The sequence below is a fragment of the Crocodylus porosus genome, unplaced genomic scaffold, assembly GCF_001723895.1.
Source record: "Crocodylus porosus isolate Cpor-Errol unplaced genomic scaffold, CroPor_comp1, whole genome shotgun sequence".
NCBI classification, from domain to species: Eukaryota; Metazoa; Chordata; order Crocodylia; family Crocodylidae; genus Crocodylus; species Crocodylus porosus.
This window is the reverse complement of record NW_017728925.1, coordinates 5,336,878-5,356,939: the sequence shown is the minus strand read 5'-3', so window position 1 is coordinate 5,356,939 and position 20,062 is coordinate 5,336,878. Positions and strand designations below refer to the sequence as shown.

General features: G+C 48.6%; 1 protein-coding gene across 2 annotated transcripts in view; it reads left to right on the top strand.

Annotated features, from left to right (window-relative positions):
- The window catches only part of WHRN (whirlin), a 108,318-nt gene that overhangs the window by 63,798 nt on the left and 24,458 nt on the right, over positions 1-20,062 (top strand). Inside the window, exons 4-8 of one of the 2 annotated variants that reach the window (XM_019540627.1) lie at positions 3,368-3,570; positions 4,108-4,144; positions 11,967-12,179; positions 14,295-14,495; positions 16,899-16,931. In XM_019540627.1, the coding sequence (XP_019396172.1) occupies positions 3,368-3,570; positions 4,108-4,144; positions 11,967-12,179; positions 14,295-14,495; positions 16,899-16,931 (687 nt within the window). The remainder of the gene's footprint in view (positions 1-3,367; positions 3,571-4,107; positions 4,145-11,966; positions 12,180-14,294; positions 14,496-16,898; positions 16,932-20,062) is intronic. The other variant, XM_019540628.1, reaches the window with a different exon arrangement.

The following is a 20,062-nucleotide window of genomic DNA, read 5'->3' as shown; positions in this document are numbered from 1 at the left end:
TCAGACAGATACACTCTGGTGGGACATTGACCCAGCCTGGCCTGCAATCCTGGGCTTACAAAAAATCAGCTTTTCCCCAGCTGGAATGTCACTGCTTTCTGCATGGACCCAGAACTGCTCTTCTGCATATCGTCTACCTTGTACTGCAAACATTGCGTGAGTGTGGTCCTTCTGCTTTCTGGTAGGGGCTGTACTTTTGAGGGAGGGGAATCTGCTACCGAATTTCCAAATGTCCACAATATGCCGTGACAATGTAAAAGTACAGGATGGCCAAAGACAGCTTTACAGGACAACCCAGATCAGGGCAGAACTAGACTTCTCTCTTTCTTAGTAAAGTTACATGTGGGTTAGGGGTAAGCCAGTCTGTACTAGCTGAGGTCTGGCCCACATTGACTTAAAACCTGTATAAAAGTAGACTCCATCTCCTCCTTTTCTGATCTGACAGCATTTTACAGCCCCTTTGGACTGGAATAAATGACTCAACAAGCTGCAAAGGAGTGGAAAGTCAGCCCCAGACAGTCACAATTTCCTTGTCCCTGCAAGCAATCAGAAGAAGATGGATTGAGGTGGAAGAAGTGAATTTGATTTTTCTATATTATCATTTTAGCTTCAGATATTCTGTTTCCCAAAACCCTGGGAGTTATTTAAGGTAACAGCCATTCCGCTAACAGCGAAGCATAAAGAAAATAGACTTTGTTTTGACAAAGCTGAACAGAAGCCTGTGGTTAAGCAAAGAAGCAGTTTCAAAGAAGTTGCTTATCTGAAACACGGGGGCTGGGAAGATGCAGGGGAAGGGGGAGCCAGTCTGAATACGCTGGAAGCAAAGTGGGGGATAAAAGAAAGGGAGAGGCAAAGTGAATGATGCATCCTAGACAGGGCAGAAATTCCCAGCACAGTCTTTTACAATGGAGACACACGCAGTGAAGTTCTAATAACAGTCAGTGAGTAGTTGGAGGCAAAAGAAAGGAAAATGGAGTCTCAGCTCTGTCCTTAGACCTGGAATTTGCTTGGCTTTGGAGGCAGGAGTAAGGTGTGGTGGAGTTAACCTCAAATGCTGCAGTGAGGGATTAGAGTCTCGCAGCCTTGGCAGGTGATTTATGGCCAGCTGAAGTGAGCAGAGATGAAGATTGCACAGGCTCTTGCCATCTGTGTTCTGCCCAGGAGGAATCTTGACGGGAGGAAAAGGCCTGCTTGTTTGCAGTTCCTGGGGTTATTTTTAACCTAGGGGAATTGCAGACCAGACTCCCTAATGGAGAGAGTGGACACACTCTTTTAAACTAGTATTCTGGTCACATAATCCCATGGGCGCTGTAGTTTGTCCCCTTGCTGGCCAGCTGCATGAAGGCTAAATTAGTTCCCCAAGCAGAGCAAACAGTTTGAGGGAGAAATAATTGTACAGTGACTATACTGAACTGACTTTGCCAATTGTAATTATGCCATTGTCCCTTGCTGGAGAGAGCTGGCACTCCCCTGCTGTGTACTGTTGACAGCTCTTGCAGTAGGAGGTCTGGGTTCTGCACCCATCCTTGCCATGAAGTTCCAAGTGGCTGTGCTATGCAGCTGCATTCAGTAACATTGGGACATTTAAGACAGCCATATCCCAATGCCTTGCTCCACACAGGACACCCCCAGGCATTTTCAAAGCAGGGACTGTGAGAAGGAGATGCTTCCTGTACCCTTTTTTATGCGGTTCATGCCCTGCCATGGTTGCAGAGGTGCTTCTTGTTGAAGAGAAGAATGCTGAAAAACAAAGCACCTTGAATGGGTCTACATTTGGCTGCCAAGTAGCAGAACCAGCATAGAAATCCATGCAGATTTTCACTGAGATGGAGAATCTTGTGGCCACCGCAGAGGAGACCGCAGCAAAAGAGTTCTTGCTCCAACTGGGTACAGGGCGCAAGGTGGTGAATAAAAATACCCCACTGTGCAATGCACAGCATGTGCCCCTATGGTCCCAGAGCAAACCGAACAATCGAACAAGGTTAACAGTTCAAACACGGCCAAATCCATGTCTCACCATTTTTGGGAGTGTTGAATAGCTAAATGGGGCTGAGGTCAGCAAGGGTTTGTTTGTTTTTTCCCAAGTGTCTAGGTGACTTGCTTAATAAGCTTGGTGGATAAGTTCTGTATGGGGGATAGGAAAATCCATTTGGGGCTTAGGAGTTATTACAAAATAAGAGGACAGTGTTCATGCAGCTACTCAACTTCAGGCTACATCCTGTCCCTGCAGGCTTGAATCAGATCAAGACTGGGCCCTTGCAGATAGGATGATCTCAAAAGATGTGATTTCCCCTGGGAGCTCAGAGAGGCAGGGTGGGGGTGTAAAATGTGCTAGTCCCAGCATCTTCCAGCAAAAAGGAACAGGGTTGGGTGTTGAAGGAAACCACCTAGATCCAGTGAAACTCCAGAGATTTCACATGTCTGATGGGTGGTCAATACAACCAGCCACGGACTACGTAGAATTGATTCCTGTGCTTTCCAGTGTCAGTGGCACAAGAAGTGTTTCTGAAGGGAGGCAGTGAGAAAGGACTTGAGGGTGCTGCTAGTCTTTGGTGCTTCTGTAAGCCACAGTATTTGAACTCAGTAAGGAACAGGTTAGTAGATGGTCACAGTAGACCAAAGGTTTTGGAGAGCAATGGAAATTCTCTGAGAAAGCAAGAGGCCCAGGGAGAATATGCAAGTTCAGAACTAAAACACACTGGTTTCTGTTTAAATAAATAATCTTTGTCCCCATTTTTGAGTGTCAGGGCCAAGATTTTCCAAAGAGCACAAGGCATTCCTTGCTCAGCACCCATCATCAGGTTACCAGAAGAGCTCAACTCCCACTTATGCATCTAAATATGGGTCAGATTTTCAAAAGCACGCTGCAGCCAATGTGGACCCAATGTGCTGGGCATTTTGGGAAGCCAGGCTACATTATTTGATCCCTAAATGACAGCCAACCTCGTTTGAAAATCTCACCAATGGGTGTTAGCAGCCCAGCTGTACTTCAAGGAAATGGAAATAATACCCACTGGTGAGCATATGTTACAAGTTCCCCTGTGCAGCACATGCCAGGATGCCTTGTCTTTCTTACTCAATCTGTAGCAGCCCATATTTTTAGTTCTGGAAGTCTCCAGTATGTCAGCCAAGGTGACAGTCACCACAGAAGGGGCAACATTTCAAGAAAAAAGGAAATACTCAAGAAACAGTAAGGTCAGTAGCCCCAGAAGAAGCACGCTGCTATACGGATAAAGAATGACCCTGGGATATGGAGTGGAAAGCCTAATCGCACCAGATATATGGGCAAAAGAAATGCTTTTTTGCAATGTGAAGAGATACTTAACAAGTTCTGATTAGTTCTTCCTATTTCTCCCTGTGTCCATAGGTGGGAGACCAAATCCTTGAGGTGAATGGCAGAAGCTTCCTTAACATTCCCCATGATGAGGCAGTGAAGCTCCTGAAGTCATCACGGCACCTCATCATGACTGTGAAAGATGTTGGGAGGCTGCCTCACGCCCGCACCACTGTGGATGAGACCAAGTGGATAGCCAGTTCCCAAATCGGAGAGACCTTGGTGAATTCAACAGGGTTTGTATGCATCCAGCAGTAGAGGAGTAGAACGTTGTATGGTCTACAAACCAGTGCTCTGTGTAACTTTACATGTGGAGTCTCACCTAGTCATAGTTTTATAAAATGACAGGTCTGGTATCTTGTATCCTAATCTTCAGCATATACCTGCCATGTATGTATCTGTAATTTGGACCCCAGTAGCCTGCATTTCAAGCCTAGCACCCTCTACCCTAGAACCTGGAAACCTGTACCCAAGAAATAATGTGACTATTTCCCCCAAATCCATTGGACAGTGACTTAAAACCTAGCAGGGTGTGCAAATGCTCTAGAATTCAGTAGCATGGATCCATGCCGATGGGTCTAGAGAACTTCACCTTGTGATCATGGAGCCATTAGCCTGTGACATACAGCCTGAAACTTAATAATGTTGTGTTAGTCTAATATCCTTCACAAGAAAACCTATGACCTTAGAAGAGTAAGCACCAGCCCACCAGCAAGGGCTGCTGTGATTTCCTGAGCTGGGATAGTGCTTATGGTTGTTCTTTTTCTTTGTAGGATGGCTGGTGATCACACAGCAGAGGTTTCGGCAAAGGTAAGACACTTCTGACCCGGGGTGATTAACGAGGATGTTTGAGGGGTTCCCATGGGCTGGCATCCAGGCTTTCTCCTGAGCAGACTGGGTATCTAACAACATGATAGGGCTGGTGAAAGGTGTTCCAGTTCCCACTGGGAGAGGAGAGCTAGCTTTGCTTCATTTCCCTTTTTTTTGTTGCTCTGAAGGAAAAGCTTCTGTCTATGAGACCAGCACCCTCCTTCCAAACCAGCCCCACATCTCCAAAGCACCTCACACTATGAGGACATACAGAATCTGCACTGAGGTCCAGCTCCATGTTTTTGGAGTTAGCCTGATGTTGATCTCTGTTACTGAGTTGATGTGCAGAGTAACTGCAGCAAAGGTAATGGAAGCAGTGTGATTTACACAGATGGGTACCATATCTAAGTTCAGGGCCCTCTAAAGAGGCTGAACACCTAGCCTGAGGCATTTGAAATCCAGATCTGCTTGGTATAGCTTTATTTCAAAAACTCCTGATGAGAGACAGCCAGCCCTAGACCCTTCAGGCTTCTCATTCCATTGTATCCCTTGCAATTCCCCTCCTTTCAGTTGCCTTTCTTCCTACCATTAATGGGTTTCTTGCATCTGGCATTTTAATGAGAGGGTTATCCTTCCAGAGCAGCTGTGTTCTGGGAGAACTACAATCTGCTAGGGAGTAAAACTGGCAGACAATTCACAGATAGTTGTCAAGAGTTTATCCTTCAGTGGACAAGCCCCCCAGAATGTATCAGCTGTTTGCAATGACTAGAGCAGTTTCCCACTCCTTTCTCTAACCTATTGTTCCTTCCCCATCTCCCCTCCATGCCTAGGCCTCTTCCTTCCCCTGCCTTTCCATGGAAGATGAGTTTTGCAAGCCATTGTGACTTGTGACACTGAATTTTTTAGTGCCTTCCTTTATGCACAGCATTTTCTCCTCTGTTTCCCATCACTGAGAAGAAGTAAAGAAGAGAGATTAGATGTTGGAATTTCCTAGGACAAAGTATTTCTTTAAGAACAATACATTAGCAATGACATGCAAATGACATTCAGTGGCCTTGGGTAGTGGTATTGCAACGATGTCATGGCAGGATGCAGACATGTACAAAGGATGCTGGGGAAGTGATGCAGTGGCCAAAGATTCTGTATTCCAGCTTTTGAGAGAGTTTCAGGTCAGTGAGAACAGAAGTTTGCATGTGCCACCTACCATGATCTTTGGATTGGTAGTGAGAATTTCTTGGCAGCCTCTGGTGCTGAAACAGCTGGTTTTGCCTAGGTTGTAATACAGTAGCTGGCTTTTTAAATAACCAGTAGAAATACCTTGAGTTAGGCAAGCTAAGGTAATGTTGCAGTGCTTCAGGTCAGAAGCTGGCTGCCTGTGGAGGTCAGGAAAGACTTGCACAGGAGAGAATTCCAGGAGCATGACACTGTCTAGGTACAATATCAGAGCTGAAGGACCAGATGCCTGATCCCCTGTGGTGAATTCTGTGGTTCTGAAGATGACCTAATGCTCACACTTACAAGGCACGTTTCGTCCACAGATCTCAAAGTACTTAATGCCGATGCAAGGAGAGGTTCCACAGTGTGTTAGTGACAAAGCCAGTCTGAGACTGTGTGTGTGCCAAAGCCCAGCCCTATGCCCTGCCCAATGGGACACGCGCTCCCGTCATCTGAACTGTGAAGAAATGGCTTGGAAATAAGGAAGCTGCAGGGAAGAGGGAGGAACCTGAAAAGCCAAACCTGTTTCCACATACACTTCTAGAAAACCCAGATGCTCCTCCTTAAGGACACACAGATGTTTTCTCATTTCTCAGTGACCTTGGTCTACTGGTGTCAGTGCCAGTCCTTCTCTAGGAGACAGAGACATGTCTGATCCCACTGAACAATGAGAACTGGCTATTGTCCTCCTTCCTACCAGCCATTAGATCCTGCTATTTGTGCATTGGTGCAATTACAATCATTATAATTCTGGCAGACATCTCAGGAGTGACTGGTCTGCAGGGCTCTGGGGAGGATGGAAAGACTCGGAGTCACCACCAGGAAAGACGAGCCATTTCGCTGGCAGATGGATAAAAGAGATGGGCGAGGGGACCTCTCACTACTTCCCCCTCTCCATGTGAGATCTAAGCTTTTCTGGAGTCACCTGTCTTGTGGAGCTCCTGTATCATCCCTGTGCAATGAGAAAAGAGACCTGCAACCTGACAGGAGCTGGAAGGACAGATGTGAACTCCCACAGAGACAATGGAGAAGCTTCACTTTCCAGGTCTTCCTAGGAACGTAACAGCTCAGCAGGAAGCTATGTGGGACGGGGATTAGACCTGGGAGTGAAACGGGCTGAAGAGAACTGGAAGCTGAGAGAGAACTGTGTATTGCAATGGTTCATGAGCAAGACAACACAAGCAGTGAGGGGGTGGAATGAACTGAGATGTGACGATGCTTTGTGTGTTGTGCAAAGTGCTCTGGAAATGAGACCAGATCAGAAGGCACAAAGGGGGAGCAAGAGGTTCTGCTCCCTCTTTGGCTGCCATTGCTAAGGCTGACAGTGCCACCTCGGCAGGGGTTGGGGCTGGTATGACAGAGATGCATTTTGATTTTTCTTGCTGCCTTTATGGAACCTGTAGCCCACCAGGGAACAATTGGGGCATCCTTTTAGCAAGACAGTTAGGTGGCAATTACATCCTGGAAGCAAATCTCTGCCAGCTCCTTTCCACACAAATTATGAGTCGTTAGTAGAATCCTTCCCCCTTCTACAGTCACCCAGGGCTGTGACAATGAATGTACCGTCCCCCTAGATGGGCTAAGCAAATGACTGACTCTGAAAGGCCTGGCCTTGGGAGGAACAGATTGAAAACTTTATTAGAAAATGTTAAATTTTATGGTTTTTTACTTGGCAGCTACGTCAAGCTAGAGATAACGGTGACACCTCTTCACCTGCATGCCAGCCCAGAGCAACCCTGGCTCCCTTTCCAAATCCAGTCTCTGATCCATTCTTCTCCCTGGTAGGGAGCTCTCCAATGACCTGTATTACTGTTGGGAGACCTTTACTTTCTCCTCTACAGCGACAAGTATAGAGGTAGCCAATTTTACCCTTAATTGTAATTCTTTTGCTGGGAGCCTGTGGGCAAGGGTGTGAAGGTCAGAAGCCCTGCTGAGCAGCTGGTAACATTTGGCAACCCATCAGCATCAATCCACAGAGCTCTGGAAAACCTGGCAGGCTCCAGGCTTAGGGTGGGGAAAGAATTTAGTTACCAAGAAGTTGTTGAGAAACTGCCTTTGGAGTCTGTGTTGTTCTGTGCTAGACTGCACTTTATTAAAATGGACCATAAAACGAGACTGTAGATAAATGGAAGATCAGTACAGCTCTTCCTGACACCAGTGCTTCTCTTGCCTTCATTTTGTTTGGTTTCTTTTATTGTCTTTGTTTGCTGCATGGAGATAAAACCCTTAAGTTTATGGACAAACAATCATATGCATCTTTCCTCTGACCTGTCCCGTGACTTTACAGCCCAAAGCTGTGGCCTTGAAGGCTGTGGCCCCTATTCTTTGTTCAGAGTCCTTTGTGGCCCCAAAGACACGGAGCTGCCTTGTACTGTTTCTAAACGGGTGGTGTTTTATGAAGGCAGCTGGACTGATAGACACTGGAGTTCTCCCAGGTTCTGTAGTCCTTGGGGTGACGAATCATACCTGGGTGGTCATGTATCAATATAGGTTGTTCCCCTAAGTCCTTTCCAGGACTCAGAAGCCATGGAAGGGAGTTTGGCCAACAATGTAATCAGTGCTCTGGAAAGGTGCATTGGAGCTGGCAATCTTATGCAAAATTAAAATTCCAGCTGCATCCCACAGGTAAGAATCAGGAAAGCCACATTTCAGTGCCCTACAGGGCTGCTTGTATCATCTCTGCTAGTTCCAGGCAGGTGGAGATGTGCTTCAGACTGATTTAGTCCAAGACCACACAGCCCGCAGTGATCGCTGACCTCTGTCAGCTCAGGCTGCTCTGCCTCTCAGGCTGTGGCTGCAGTGTGTGTAGATGAGCTCCCTCCTCCCCTTGGGAAACAAGGACTGATACACTGCGCTCCCCACTCCCCCTTTCATCTGTTCTATCCCAGTGGTGGCGCAAAGTCAAAGTTGCCTCAGCATGAGAGAGATAAGGGACCCCTGAGGAGGGGGCACCCCTGGGAGATGGAACTAGTTAGGTGCTGATGAGCTAAAAGCCCAGTGAAAGCAACAGGATCAGACTGTGATTAATGTGCTGTATTAGATTCCCCTCTCTTCTCCTTAATGAGAATAAACACATGCAGAGAAGGAAGTGGCACTAACGTGCCCTCGGCTCTCTGCCTACCAAAAACTGCAGTAAGAGCTTCCTCCCAGCAGTGCCCTCTCACTGCCAGCCCAGACCTCTGCAGTGTGAGCATCTTAGGCACAGCTCCATGACTCCATCAGCGTGCCACACCTGGGCCGTGCCAGCTACTGTGTTCATGTACCAAGACCTTTGCCATGCCCAGCTGGCCAGAGCTGAGCTGAACCAGGAGTCCCGCCCCTCTCCAGCACAGGATGCATCAACACAGCCTCAAACCCGCTGACAAGAAGCCCTCCACACTGAGCTTTGCTGCCTGTCGGCACCCCTCCCCTAAACTCCTATCTGTGTGAAGTCCTTTTAAATGGAAATGAGTTGGAAAGTTTTGCAGGTGGCTTGTGCTGATAACAGATTTATGCTTCTTACTTGGCAAAACATGTTTCACAGTCCTCCCCTGTTGTTGCCACCCGGATTGCCTGTGTGGTGGCTGCTTGGGTTTTGTTTCTGTGTGATAATCTGCATCCCTGACGCAGAGAAGGCTGAACAGCAGATCCCTGCTCTATTCATGAAATGCATCAGGTTAGAAATCAGTCAAAAAGAAAAAGCCCTTTAAACTCAGCCAGGCTTGACTCTCCCTAGGATTGATCTGGGAGCTGGTGGCTAGCTGGGGCATTCTGCACTCTCTTCAGCACTGGGGCTTGCTTTGAGCTTGCAGCACCAAAGAAAAAAAAAACACGTTTTGATCTTGCTCTTCAGCCCCAAACAATGTGGGGAGTGTGACTCTGGCTAGTGGAAATGAGTTGCAGCCAGCCCTTCCCCGGAGAAATGCAGCCTGCTGTGACAATGTGAAATCATTTACTAGTCAAAAGGCAACTCCAACTGCTTACTGAACAGGGCTGGTTAGCTACTTGTTTCTACAGCTAATGTGCAGTAATTTTGCAGCTTCTGGTACTGGTACAGGTCATCACACAAAGGCAGAAACTGGATTATTTTAGTCTCGGCTTTGGTGAGCAGGAGCCTATCCTTGCAAAACCTTGGGAATACTCCAGTTTTTCTCCACATCTTGCAAACCTCCTTAGTGCCAGGGACAGGCTGATCTATTAGTTAGAACAGTGGCCTGGGACTCGAGACCCCTTCCGATCAGGGAGGAGTGGGTTCTTCTTATGGCTGTCCATTTGTCTGCGTATTGCTGTGTAGCATGCCAGGCACCACCACTGTTCGGCTACTAACTCACTGGCTGACCTGATGTACCTTTTTACCTCCCCCTGGTGACATCTTCAGTCCTTTGGCCTTGGAGACCATGCAAAGAATCACCAGAGTTTAAGCTTGGTTTTAGCTACTCACTCATTCAGTTCTCATCCCCTCCTTTCCTGGTTCGCATTCCTCAATGCATTTCCCTGTTCCCTTCTTCCACCATCACCTCCTCACAGAGCTCATGCACCAGGTGACTATTGCAGACACAGACTGAGTGTCTGCAATTACATTGCATGCTGGCCTGGGTGAGAGAGCAAGGAAGCTTGCAAACAGTTGGAGGGTTTATCTCAGGAGAGGATGAGACAAACTTCCCACGAATCATCAGAGATGGTTGTAAGGCCATGGAGTTGCATGCAAGAAGGAAACAGCCCTGCTTTTCTCTGCCTGTGTACCCATCCAAATACCACTTCCCACCCCTCCTGCTTAGGTGAAAGGCACTGTAGGGATGCAGAAGCACAGTCATTCCAGCGGAGATGCCTGGTGGGAACTCTCTGGGGCCTTTCCACACAGATGCTCCACAAGCCATGTAGAGCATTAAAATCAGCCCTGTTAGGAGTGGTAAAGATCTTGCTGGGCTATGCCACTGCAGAAAAACAGCCTCTGGGGTGAGACATAGCAGATGCTTAACAATGCCAGCAACAGGGCAGGATGGGAATGCAGAATGCTGTGACTGATTCAAACTGCAGGCTGGCCAACCAGACCAAGCCACACTGACAGCCAACCAGGATACCAAACGGTGACCTCCTAAGAATAGTGCCACGGGCCTCTCGTGACTGTCAGAAATCAAATTCTCCATTTGTTGGATCACTCTAGAGCGACTCCTGCCAGCACAGACCCTCTAGCACCGTGCAGGGGAATTGTTTCTCTGCCAACTTGGAAGGACAGCATGTTGCCAAATGCTTGCAGAAACAAGGAGCTGTAACTGAGGAGCACTTCCCACCCCAACTCTGGTTCAAAGCCTCTGGTCAGCTCTTAGCTAATAGATACCTTGCAATTTCATCCGATTGTTTAATGACCAATATGCATTTCTGCAGCTTCCTCCGGAGACAAGTCATGCACAGGCTGCCAACAGTTTCTTTCTAAATAGCGAGATTTACTCAAATGAGAAAATGCAAACTGTGACCAGAGGAAAAGGTTAATATTAAAGTAATGAGGCTTATTCAGACACTTCCACATAACGATGATAACGAATCTCTTGTTCCAGCGTTAAGAATTAATTAGGGCTGTGAAGCAGTGCTCCATTTTGTGCTCACCAGGCTTTCAAAAGGAGGGTTCTCTAGCCTGCTGCTCTGTTTCCCCACTAATGCCAAGCCCAAAAGGCCATTTGGGCCTTTCTCCCACAGCACAGTTTTATTCTTCATAAAGTAAGTTATTTCTCTGACTAAAGCAGGCGGAGGGGACTTTCCTAAATATCCAACTACCTTGTACTCATAGCTCTCCTCTTGAACTGTGCTTATGGGATTGCTTGATATGATCCCAGCAAGGTAAAACAGGGCTAGGGTCTCCAATCTAGCTGACTCTTAAGGACTGTCCACCCTACTGCAGGTTCCTCCAGGTACACTGTTTGTTAGAAGCATGCTCGGGGAGGGCTGGATGGAGGCAGGGAATGGTAATTGGCTGTAGAGCACCTCAGCTTTAAGAAGAGACCAGCCCAGTTCAGTCCAGTTGTAATGAATGCCAGTGTTTTCAAAGTGACCTCTGAGTTGTGTTGCTTCCAGTTTGGGGTGCCCCAGGTAGTCCACCAAAGGGCTGAGTGTCTGCAGGTCCATCACAGACTAGACTGGGTGAATCAAGCTTCGGCTGTCAGTCCAGCTCCTATCAGTGGGCAGGCACCCCTCTCACAGGGAAGCCCGCAGCTGCCAGGCTGAGCGAGGCTGGTGGCTGTATAGACAGGGAAAGTGCACTCCCCTGCTCAACCACAGAGTCGATCCCCCCCAGGCCTTGGATGAGGCATACTGGCAGCAATGTCCAGGGGGAAAAGAGCCCTACCTACCACTACACATGTTGGATTTTCTGATGATACAAGGAGGCCTTGAGTCTTTAGACCAGCTGTCCTGCAAAGCACATTTCCCCAGCTCTTAGTTCAGCTAACCTTTAGTTCAGGTAACCTGGTCCCGACCAGCTAGCGAAATTCTGTTGAGGGACTTCAGCATGGGGAGAAGGGAAGGTAATGGCTCAAATGGCATTAGCTCTAACCTACGATAATATGGAGGCTGGCTGCCAGCCTCTCAGGCCCAGGGTAATCTATTCCCCTTGTTTCTATATGTTCTCTTTCAGCCCATGTTTTACAGGGGCCTGGCTGGTTCGCAGGTCACCCTGAGCAGCATGGTGAACCAGACCCGAGTCATGCTAGAGGAGCAAGCACGGCATCTACTGAATGAACAAGAGAGGGCGACCATGGGCTACTACCTGGATGAGTACAAGGAAAACAACATCTCTGTGGACTCCCTAGTCATGGCCCTCTTTGAGTTACTCAATACACATGCCAAGGTGAGGCAGAGGGACCCCAGCTTAAAGAAGTATGTTTCACCCAGAGCAGAGGGAGCCAAGTGGTGCAGTAACAGCTGAAGTCAGGCCAGTATTCATGATGCCAAAGAGAGGTAGTTAGCCTTGTTAGTCTCAAGTCAGGGAGAAGGTAGAATAGTTTTGCATCTTATGGACTAATAGACTAATGATGCCAAAGCCTGTGAGTCACCAAAGACTGCAGCTGTTCTGAAGCTAAATTAATTTCCCAAGCCAATGCTGCGGCAGAGATGTCATGGCCCCGTGGATGTAACCATAGAGTTGGAGTCGGGGCCTCTGCTTTCTCCCTCACTCTGCCAGTGATCTACTGTGTGACCTTTGGCAAATCACTTTGCCTCCTTTTGCCTCTGCTTTCCTCCTGCTTTTTGGGGCTGATGCTGTCTTTTACTGTGTTCACAAAGCACCCAGCAGGATGGGGCTCTGATACTGCCTGGGGCCTCAAAGTGCCAAGCAACCAAATATCTGCTGCTAATAAGGTGACATGCTGGGAGCAGGCAAAAACAAGGGATTATGATAGAAACCAGCTGAACTGCCTCTCCACAGCATCCTGCTGCAGAAACTCTGCCCCAGGGCTTTGAAAGCTCAGATTTGCTCTGCACAGAGGAGTGGGTAACACCCGCATCCCCACCTCCACCCCGACACACACACGCTCTTTCACTCCTCCCTCTACCGGATATTGCTGACGCTTCCATGACATGCCGTGGCAGGGCCCCCTGTGGGATTGAGCCATCCAGCAAGATGCAGCACAGATGGATTTCTTTGTGCTTATTATACACAGAGAGGCAGAAGAGCTTAGGTTCAGCACTTCCAAGTCCCTCAGACATGCAGATGTGTATATCTGGGGAGGGTGATGGGCCACCTCTTCCCCTGAGCACAGCTTGACATCATCCAGCAGGAGGGGAATAAATTCCCAGCAGGAAAGGCAATCCCCAGCTCCTAATGCTGCAGCTCCCTGGGAACCTGGGGGTCACTGCCTGTTCTCCTAACCCCTCCTACTGTGCCTGGCTCCCTAGGTGGGAATGCATAGCCCATATCCAGCCAGCACGAATGCTCTGCCCCGTTATGCTTGCATCTGCCAGGGCATATCACTCCCTGCCATACCTGAGGTGAAAGTGGGGAGGAGGGGGTGCCTGGTTCTGCCTGCCCTCTGCAGGGGTTAAGTGATGGGAGGATCTCCTTCAAAATCCCTGAGGACTTAATGGCTCCTCCTGCAGTTGTTAAACAATGGGAGAGAAAACCCACTCACTCTGTTCTGGTACCATAATGAGACTATACATCTTGCTGGGAGGGGAATAAATGGAGCTCCCTGCTGGAGGAGGAAACATTGAAAACTAAATGAATGTCCAATTTACTGGGGTTCCTGCACCCCGCCCCCCCAGCTCTGAAGCGCCTGCTGCATGTACCATGTGCTTAGAATTAATAGAGCGGAAAGTGTGGTGCCGCAGGGGTGTACCAATGCACACGCCACCATTGTTTGGCTCTCATTGTTTGCACACCCAATCTGAACTATTTACATTGTGCTGGTTTGCACTCTAGCTGCTTTGAGAGCCTGCTACCATGCTGTGAGTGCTCCAATCTGAGTACTGCCTGTGGGCTCCACTTAGCCCCGGCTGCAGTTAGAATCATAGAAAATGAGGATAAGAGGGGACCTCAGGAGGTCATCTCGTCCAACCCCCTGCTCAGAGCAGGACCATCACCAGATCATCCCAGCCTTGCAAGGCTTTGTCTAGTTGGGTCTTAAAAACTTCCAAGGATGGAGATTGCTCACCTCTCTGGGTAGCCTGTTCCAGTGTTTTACTACCCTCCTAGTGAGAAAATTCTTCTTAATATCTAACCTAAACTCCCCTTGCTGCAACTTGAGACCATTGCTCCTTGCTCTGTCACCACTGAGAACAGTCCAGCTTCATCCTCTTTGGACCCCCTCACCCTTCAGGTGGTTCAGTTGTGGCCTTGTGCTGTCAGTCTTTCCAGCTCTTAGCACCAATGGGTTAAAAGGATCCCTACCATGAGGCTGCAGCACAAAACAGTGCATCAAAGCCTCCCATGCCCCTTCTCAAGCTTTTGCCTTTCTTTCTTGCTCAGTTCTCACTGCTGTCGGAGGTGAGGGGTGTCATAACCCCTCAGGACCTTGATCGCTTTGATAACCTGGTTCTGAAGCGGGAGATTGAATCCATGAAGGCCCGGCAGCCCTCTGGCGCTGACTCCTACTCCATGATGTCCTACAGTGACACAACCTCCTCCACCGGCAGCCACTTCACCTCCACCACAGTCAGCTCCGCTCGGGTAAGTGGGGGTGTCTCTCAGATATTGATGTACAGTGCTTCCCTGCCATTTCCTGCCAGAGGGCTCCCCCACCCCCCCAAAAAATCCATTTCAGCACTATTCCCCATGAAACCCTCTGCCTCCTGCTCTCCCCACCAAGAATCCATAAGCATATACTTCCTCTCTCGTTTTGCACCCATACAAGCAGTGGCTCGCTCTACCAGCAGCATGCAAACATTGCACAGATGCCAGCATTTTAAGCAGAGATGGGGCTTAGATTGTGCCAGAAAGAAAGAAAACCAGAGTTACTGACTCAGATCAACAGTGCCTGCCCCAGTATAGAAGCAGGTTCATCATTGCCATTCAGAAAGGAAGGAAACTGCCTCATGCCTACCTCTGCCCCTTAGCCTCTTCCAGTCTCGTGGCAAGGCAAAGAGAGTTACGCAATGGGTAGGAGAAATGGTTTCTTCCTCTGAGGCAATTAGATGCAGGGCCTTGCAGTGTGCCTGGGTTGACTGGTTTTTTGGTTGTAGCCATGTTGGTCTAAGGACATAGATAGGCAAGGTTGTTTGAGTAGATGTGAAATATTTTATTAGACCAACTGAGGCTCCCTATGCCTGAAGAAGGGTGACTGCACCCGAGGGCTTGCCAAGAACTTTTTTCCAATTGCTCAGTTGGTCTAATAAAAGATATCACATCTACCTAAAGAACCTTGCCTGCCTGGTTTGACTAGCCTGTAATCCGATCCCTGTTGGGCAAACTTTTCTACCCCTTAATGCCAGGATAATGGGCTTCTTCCAACCCTCTTCAGCCACAAGACAGGCAGTGAAGGCAAACCAAAACACCTCTGGAAGTGCATCGCAGATCCACACACAGGCAAGCATGCACCAGAAGCTGTTCCGCTCCCAGCATCTGGTGTGAGGGTGGCAGGTCATGGCAAGCCTCTGCTAGGCAAGGGATGGGAATATTGATGTGACCCATGGATGCCAGGTCATGGAGTGAAGGCAAATGGAGCAGGTCAGAAAAGTATGCACCAAGCTTCCTCTAGGTCCCTTGTATTTGACAGTCAGTGGGAACATCAGGGATGGCATGTTTGGACTTTGGGAAAGACTTCTTTGTAGACTCCCAGGTGCCTAAAAGATGATGGATTTGAGAGAATGTTCCTCACCTCTGCAAGACTGGCTGAGCTGTACTTTTTTATTGAGTGCCTGAGGGCGTTGCTGCAAGTGTAGGCACATGCATACACACACACATACACATACACATACACACACTGCTTGCTCTCCACTGTGAGCAGACCCAAATCAGTGCTGAGCATCTTTGAACATGCCACCCTCGCCAACAGCAGTATTACGCCAACATCTTGTTTTCCATTGTTCACACACTGCCTCTAACTGCCTGCCTTTATTCAGATGATACTCATCCCTATGAATGCACGCTCCCTGCCACCCCTTTCTCTGGCCCTGTTGTGGGGACAGGATGGAAATCATGCCATAAGCATTTCTTTCCAGCCTTCTCTCTCCTGGTGCTCAAGTGACACGGTGACAATGTCTTGGGGCCTTTGCTGCATGCACCGTCTAATTAAGTTATCGTAATCACCTCCAACTGTAAATCATTGTGGCCCTGAAATTAATTTTGCAGCTATAAAATGCCTTTCATCAGAAACGCATTAGCGGCCTTGGAAATTAAAACCTTTGTCAACGGAGCAGATGACAATGGCTTCTGCTCACTAGACACAGCAAGGGAGAGCAGTCCAAAAACAGACTGCCTCCCTTTCTGATCGGACTGTATCACCAGAGCCCATAGCTAGACATCCAGTGGGACAGAGGCAGAAGGGGATGAGGCTTCCTGAGGGGATGAGGCTTCCTGAGAACTGTGATCTGAGCTCCAGGGACAGCTTTGTGAGTGTCACAGCACTGGACAAGGATTTTCAACCTGATGTCCATGCAAGTCCTATCCCTAAAACCATCTGGGAAGGACTAATGCTAGAGGCTGTCTGGATTGAGACGAGCAAACATTGCCTGGGCTGAAGGGGGCTGCTGGCAAAATATCTCCAAAACCGTGGAGGAAGCAGGAGATGGTTCAGGCAAATCCAGACAAGGAGGGTTAGCTCTGTGGAGACATTGGCTATCAGGGGCAGCAGGGGAGATGGGAATGGAGCCCTGCCAATCCCAGACTGACGGCTCAGAGCAGTCCTGCCATAACGCACCACTGGATGTCTAGCTGTCATCCTTTTTCTGTGCACCCATCTGGTACAGCCTCTCTGTGAATGCATATGAAATAGCCCAGTGCATATTTGATGGGCTGGAGAGGTTGGGAGGGGGGAGGTTGTGTCTTGCTGGGTTTGGCTCGTGTTTGTTTGTTCTGCTTCCTCCCTAATGTTTTGTTTTCCCCTTTTATGCCTGTTTGAATTCAATCCCCCAGGAGCGGCTCTTGTGGCTAATAGACCTGATGGAGGTAGGGTCCCTCAATGGGATGTGACCTTGAGTGCCATGGTTTCCATAGCAAAAGCGGTGGGGGCATGCGTGTTTGTGTGTGTGGGTATTGAACTGATTGCTGCCGGAGGCCAGTGCCTCTCTGTGCTCTGGCTATGTGAACAGCTGCAGCCCCATTCTCCTGTGTTTGCATTTTCTTTCTTTCCAGCTCTGCCAGCACTGAGCTTTTCCTTAATCTCTCCCAGTGACACTAGCTCAGAGGCAGTGGTGCTTGGAGCTCTGGTGTAGACCAGGTCTCGTGTCTTCACCAGCCTATCATCAGACCTGATTCAGACAAAGCCTAGATGCCAGTGCCTGCCTGCCAGTGCTTGCCTGCTTGCACTGGAGCTCTGGCTGCAGCAGTGGGATATTTGAAGTGGCAGCTGGGTGCCAGCCTCCTGGACTGTCCTTCCTACCTGCTGTCTTATTCTAGCAACTTTCATGGTACCTTTGTAGCAACTCATCTGTGCCACATCACTCTGCTACTCTGTCTAATCAGCCAGACTGTGTTCCGGCTGGGATGGTGACATCCCACGAGGAGCGCAGTGAAAAGAGGCAGAGGATGACTTTATTTTCTTGTGCATCTCAGGTCCACATCAGCATTGATTCAGTGCACCGTGTCCTGTGATCTTACCCCACCCCACCCCAACAAAGCATGGCACCCTGCTTTGTGCAATACAGTTACATAAAACAAAGCCCAAAAACTCTGCTGCATCGGGTGGATAGGGCGATACAGGGGAGCACTGCAATCCTACTGCATTCAGTGTAGTCTCTTTTATATACATCGAACCCTCAGAAACCTGCAGCAGAGTTCAGATCTACAAGCCAGAAGGCTGAATTACAGCGCGCGGAGGTTTACAAACAGCTGAGCTCCTCCCTGGTGTATCTTCCATGGAAGCACACTGGTGATGGGTTGCATCATCTACAACTGAAAGCTCCTCTTCATGAGGCAGAGACTGTCCAGTAGTGGGCACATCTAACCTGCAAGGAGGGATCTTGGTGCTACAGGATGGATTCACTCTACAGGGCAGGTGGAAGCTGTAGGCACCTGGGCAGTAGCTGATGCAGTAATTGGATTCAGTGGGATTGCATCTACTTGGAGCCAGTTTGCAGCTGGCCCACATGGGGGTAAATTCTTGCCAACTGGATGAATATATAACTCAAGTGAATTTTGGGTTTAATGAGCAACAGCAGTGTTTTAAAGTATTCCTTTAACACAGGCCCTTCCCTGCCAGGACCTTTTATTAGGGTATCTCTATTGGTGCAGGGTATTCAGTGTTCCTCATTGCAGGTGTAATATGGGCTGTTTCTCTGGGGAAAAGAGGGGAGCTTCATTGGTGTCTCATGCTGTGCTCTACCGCCCCTCACTCAGTGACCCATGCTCTCTGGTGGGCTTCCCATGCCTTCAGAGTGATGCTAGGCAGTAGGAGCATTGTGCTTGGATAAAAGTTGCTGTTTAGACCTGTGCTTTGATCCTAACACTATGGTGTTTAAGTGGTGCTGTGTCCTAGGTGTGTAGAAATAATACCCTAAATAGGTCAGAAAAGTAGAAGGAGCCACTTCACATCCAGCTAATGGCCAGGTTTTGTTCTCATTTGAAATCCAGAGTAAATGTACTCACTTAACCAGGGCCACTCTGGATTTACATCACTGTAACAAGAGCAGAAACTGGCCCTACGTTGTTTTTTCCCTCTTTCTGTTCATAGGATGTCACAAACCAAAGTGGATTAATATGGGCCAGAGGGATAACCTAGCTTTGGACCTGAGTTGATGTGTCGACAGTCTCCTATCCAGTCATGGGGGGTGGCAGGTGCCCCCTAGCAATACAGTCTAGCTAATCAATATTTTTGTAATCTCTCAAGTAGTCCAGAGACCTTTACAGCGGGAGAGTGGTGTTGCTAAGCATGGAGCAGGAAAACATTTCTCCCCCAAAGCAAGTGAGAGGAAACAGTGGGAACAGAACCGCAGTAGCCTCCTGACTCCCAGTCCTCTGCTGTACAGGTACTGCCCCTTGCAGGAGGCTGACCCGGACCTGCTGCTCGGGTATTCAGAAGGCATAAGAGTTGGTGGCACCAAATCTGGAATCCACTCTGCAGTCTAGGACCTGATTGGCTGCTCCTTAACTCATCAGTATAGCGGCCATCCCCTGACTTGGGCACTGCCCAGTCTGGGAAATGGGGCAGCAGTGGCATATGCACAGTACCCAGTTCAACTGAAAATGACTCTAACACCCTTATGGTTGCAGAAGTCCCCCAACAACATAATGCCTAACCCACCGTTGAGATGGCTGTGGCAGGACAGAAGGTGTTGGCTTCAACTCACCGGATGCTGTCCCCAACACAAGCCCAGTCTGTTGTCTCTTAAGTGACTTTGGGTCTGCATGTTGGCTTCTAGGTCATTTGAGGTACACCTGCACTGAAGTCAATAGAGCTGAGGCCAAATTTACCCTGGTGTAATTGCTGATGTCAGTAGAGTTGGATCAGGCATGACGCTACCCCCAAGAGTCTCTTCAGCTATCCTTTCTGCAGCTTAATGGATAAATCTGTGCACAAGCTGGAAAATGCCAGGATAATTAGGCCCGTTCAGTTTTGAGAGAGGCTAGCATCATGGGACATGTAAAGTTTACCCAGAGACAAGCTGAATCCTCATTAATTTATTCTTAAATCTGGCATTGGACAGTGATAATGAGCCTTTTTATCAGGCATGATCAGCTGGAGGCCGACATATGACTTGGCCATGCCCAGATATCTCCTCTAGTCTTAATGGGGTTTGGGATCACAACTGAATTCTGCAAAGTAGAGGTTAATTGTAGGATACGATAATTAGATGCAGCTTGTCTGATCACCGAGCCAAATCTATTTCTAATCTATTTCTTGTTGTCAAGGACAACAGGAAGTCTTTTTTGAATACATAGGGGGCAAAAAGAAGGTACCGGGTAACGTGGGGCACCTGCAAGACATGCTAGGAAATTTGGGCATCACACCAGACAGCAAAGCTAACCTATTCAACGACTTCTTTGCCTCCATTTTCCTGAGCAGGGACTGGAACAGTCAGCTCCCACCAGGACCCCCTCAGCCCCAGAGGAGGTGCGCCCAGGCCAAGGGTCAGGGAGGA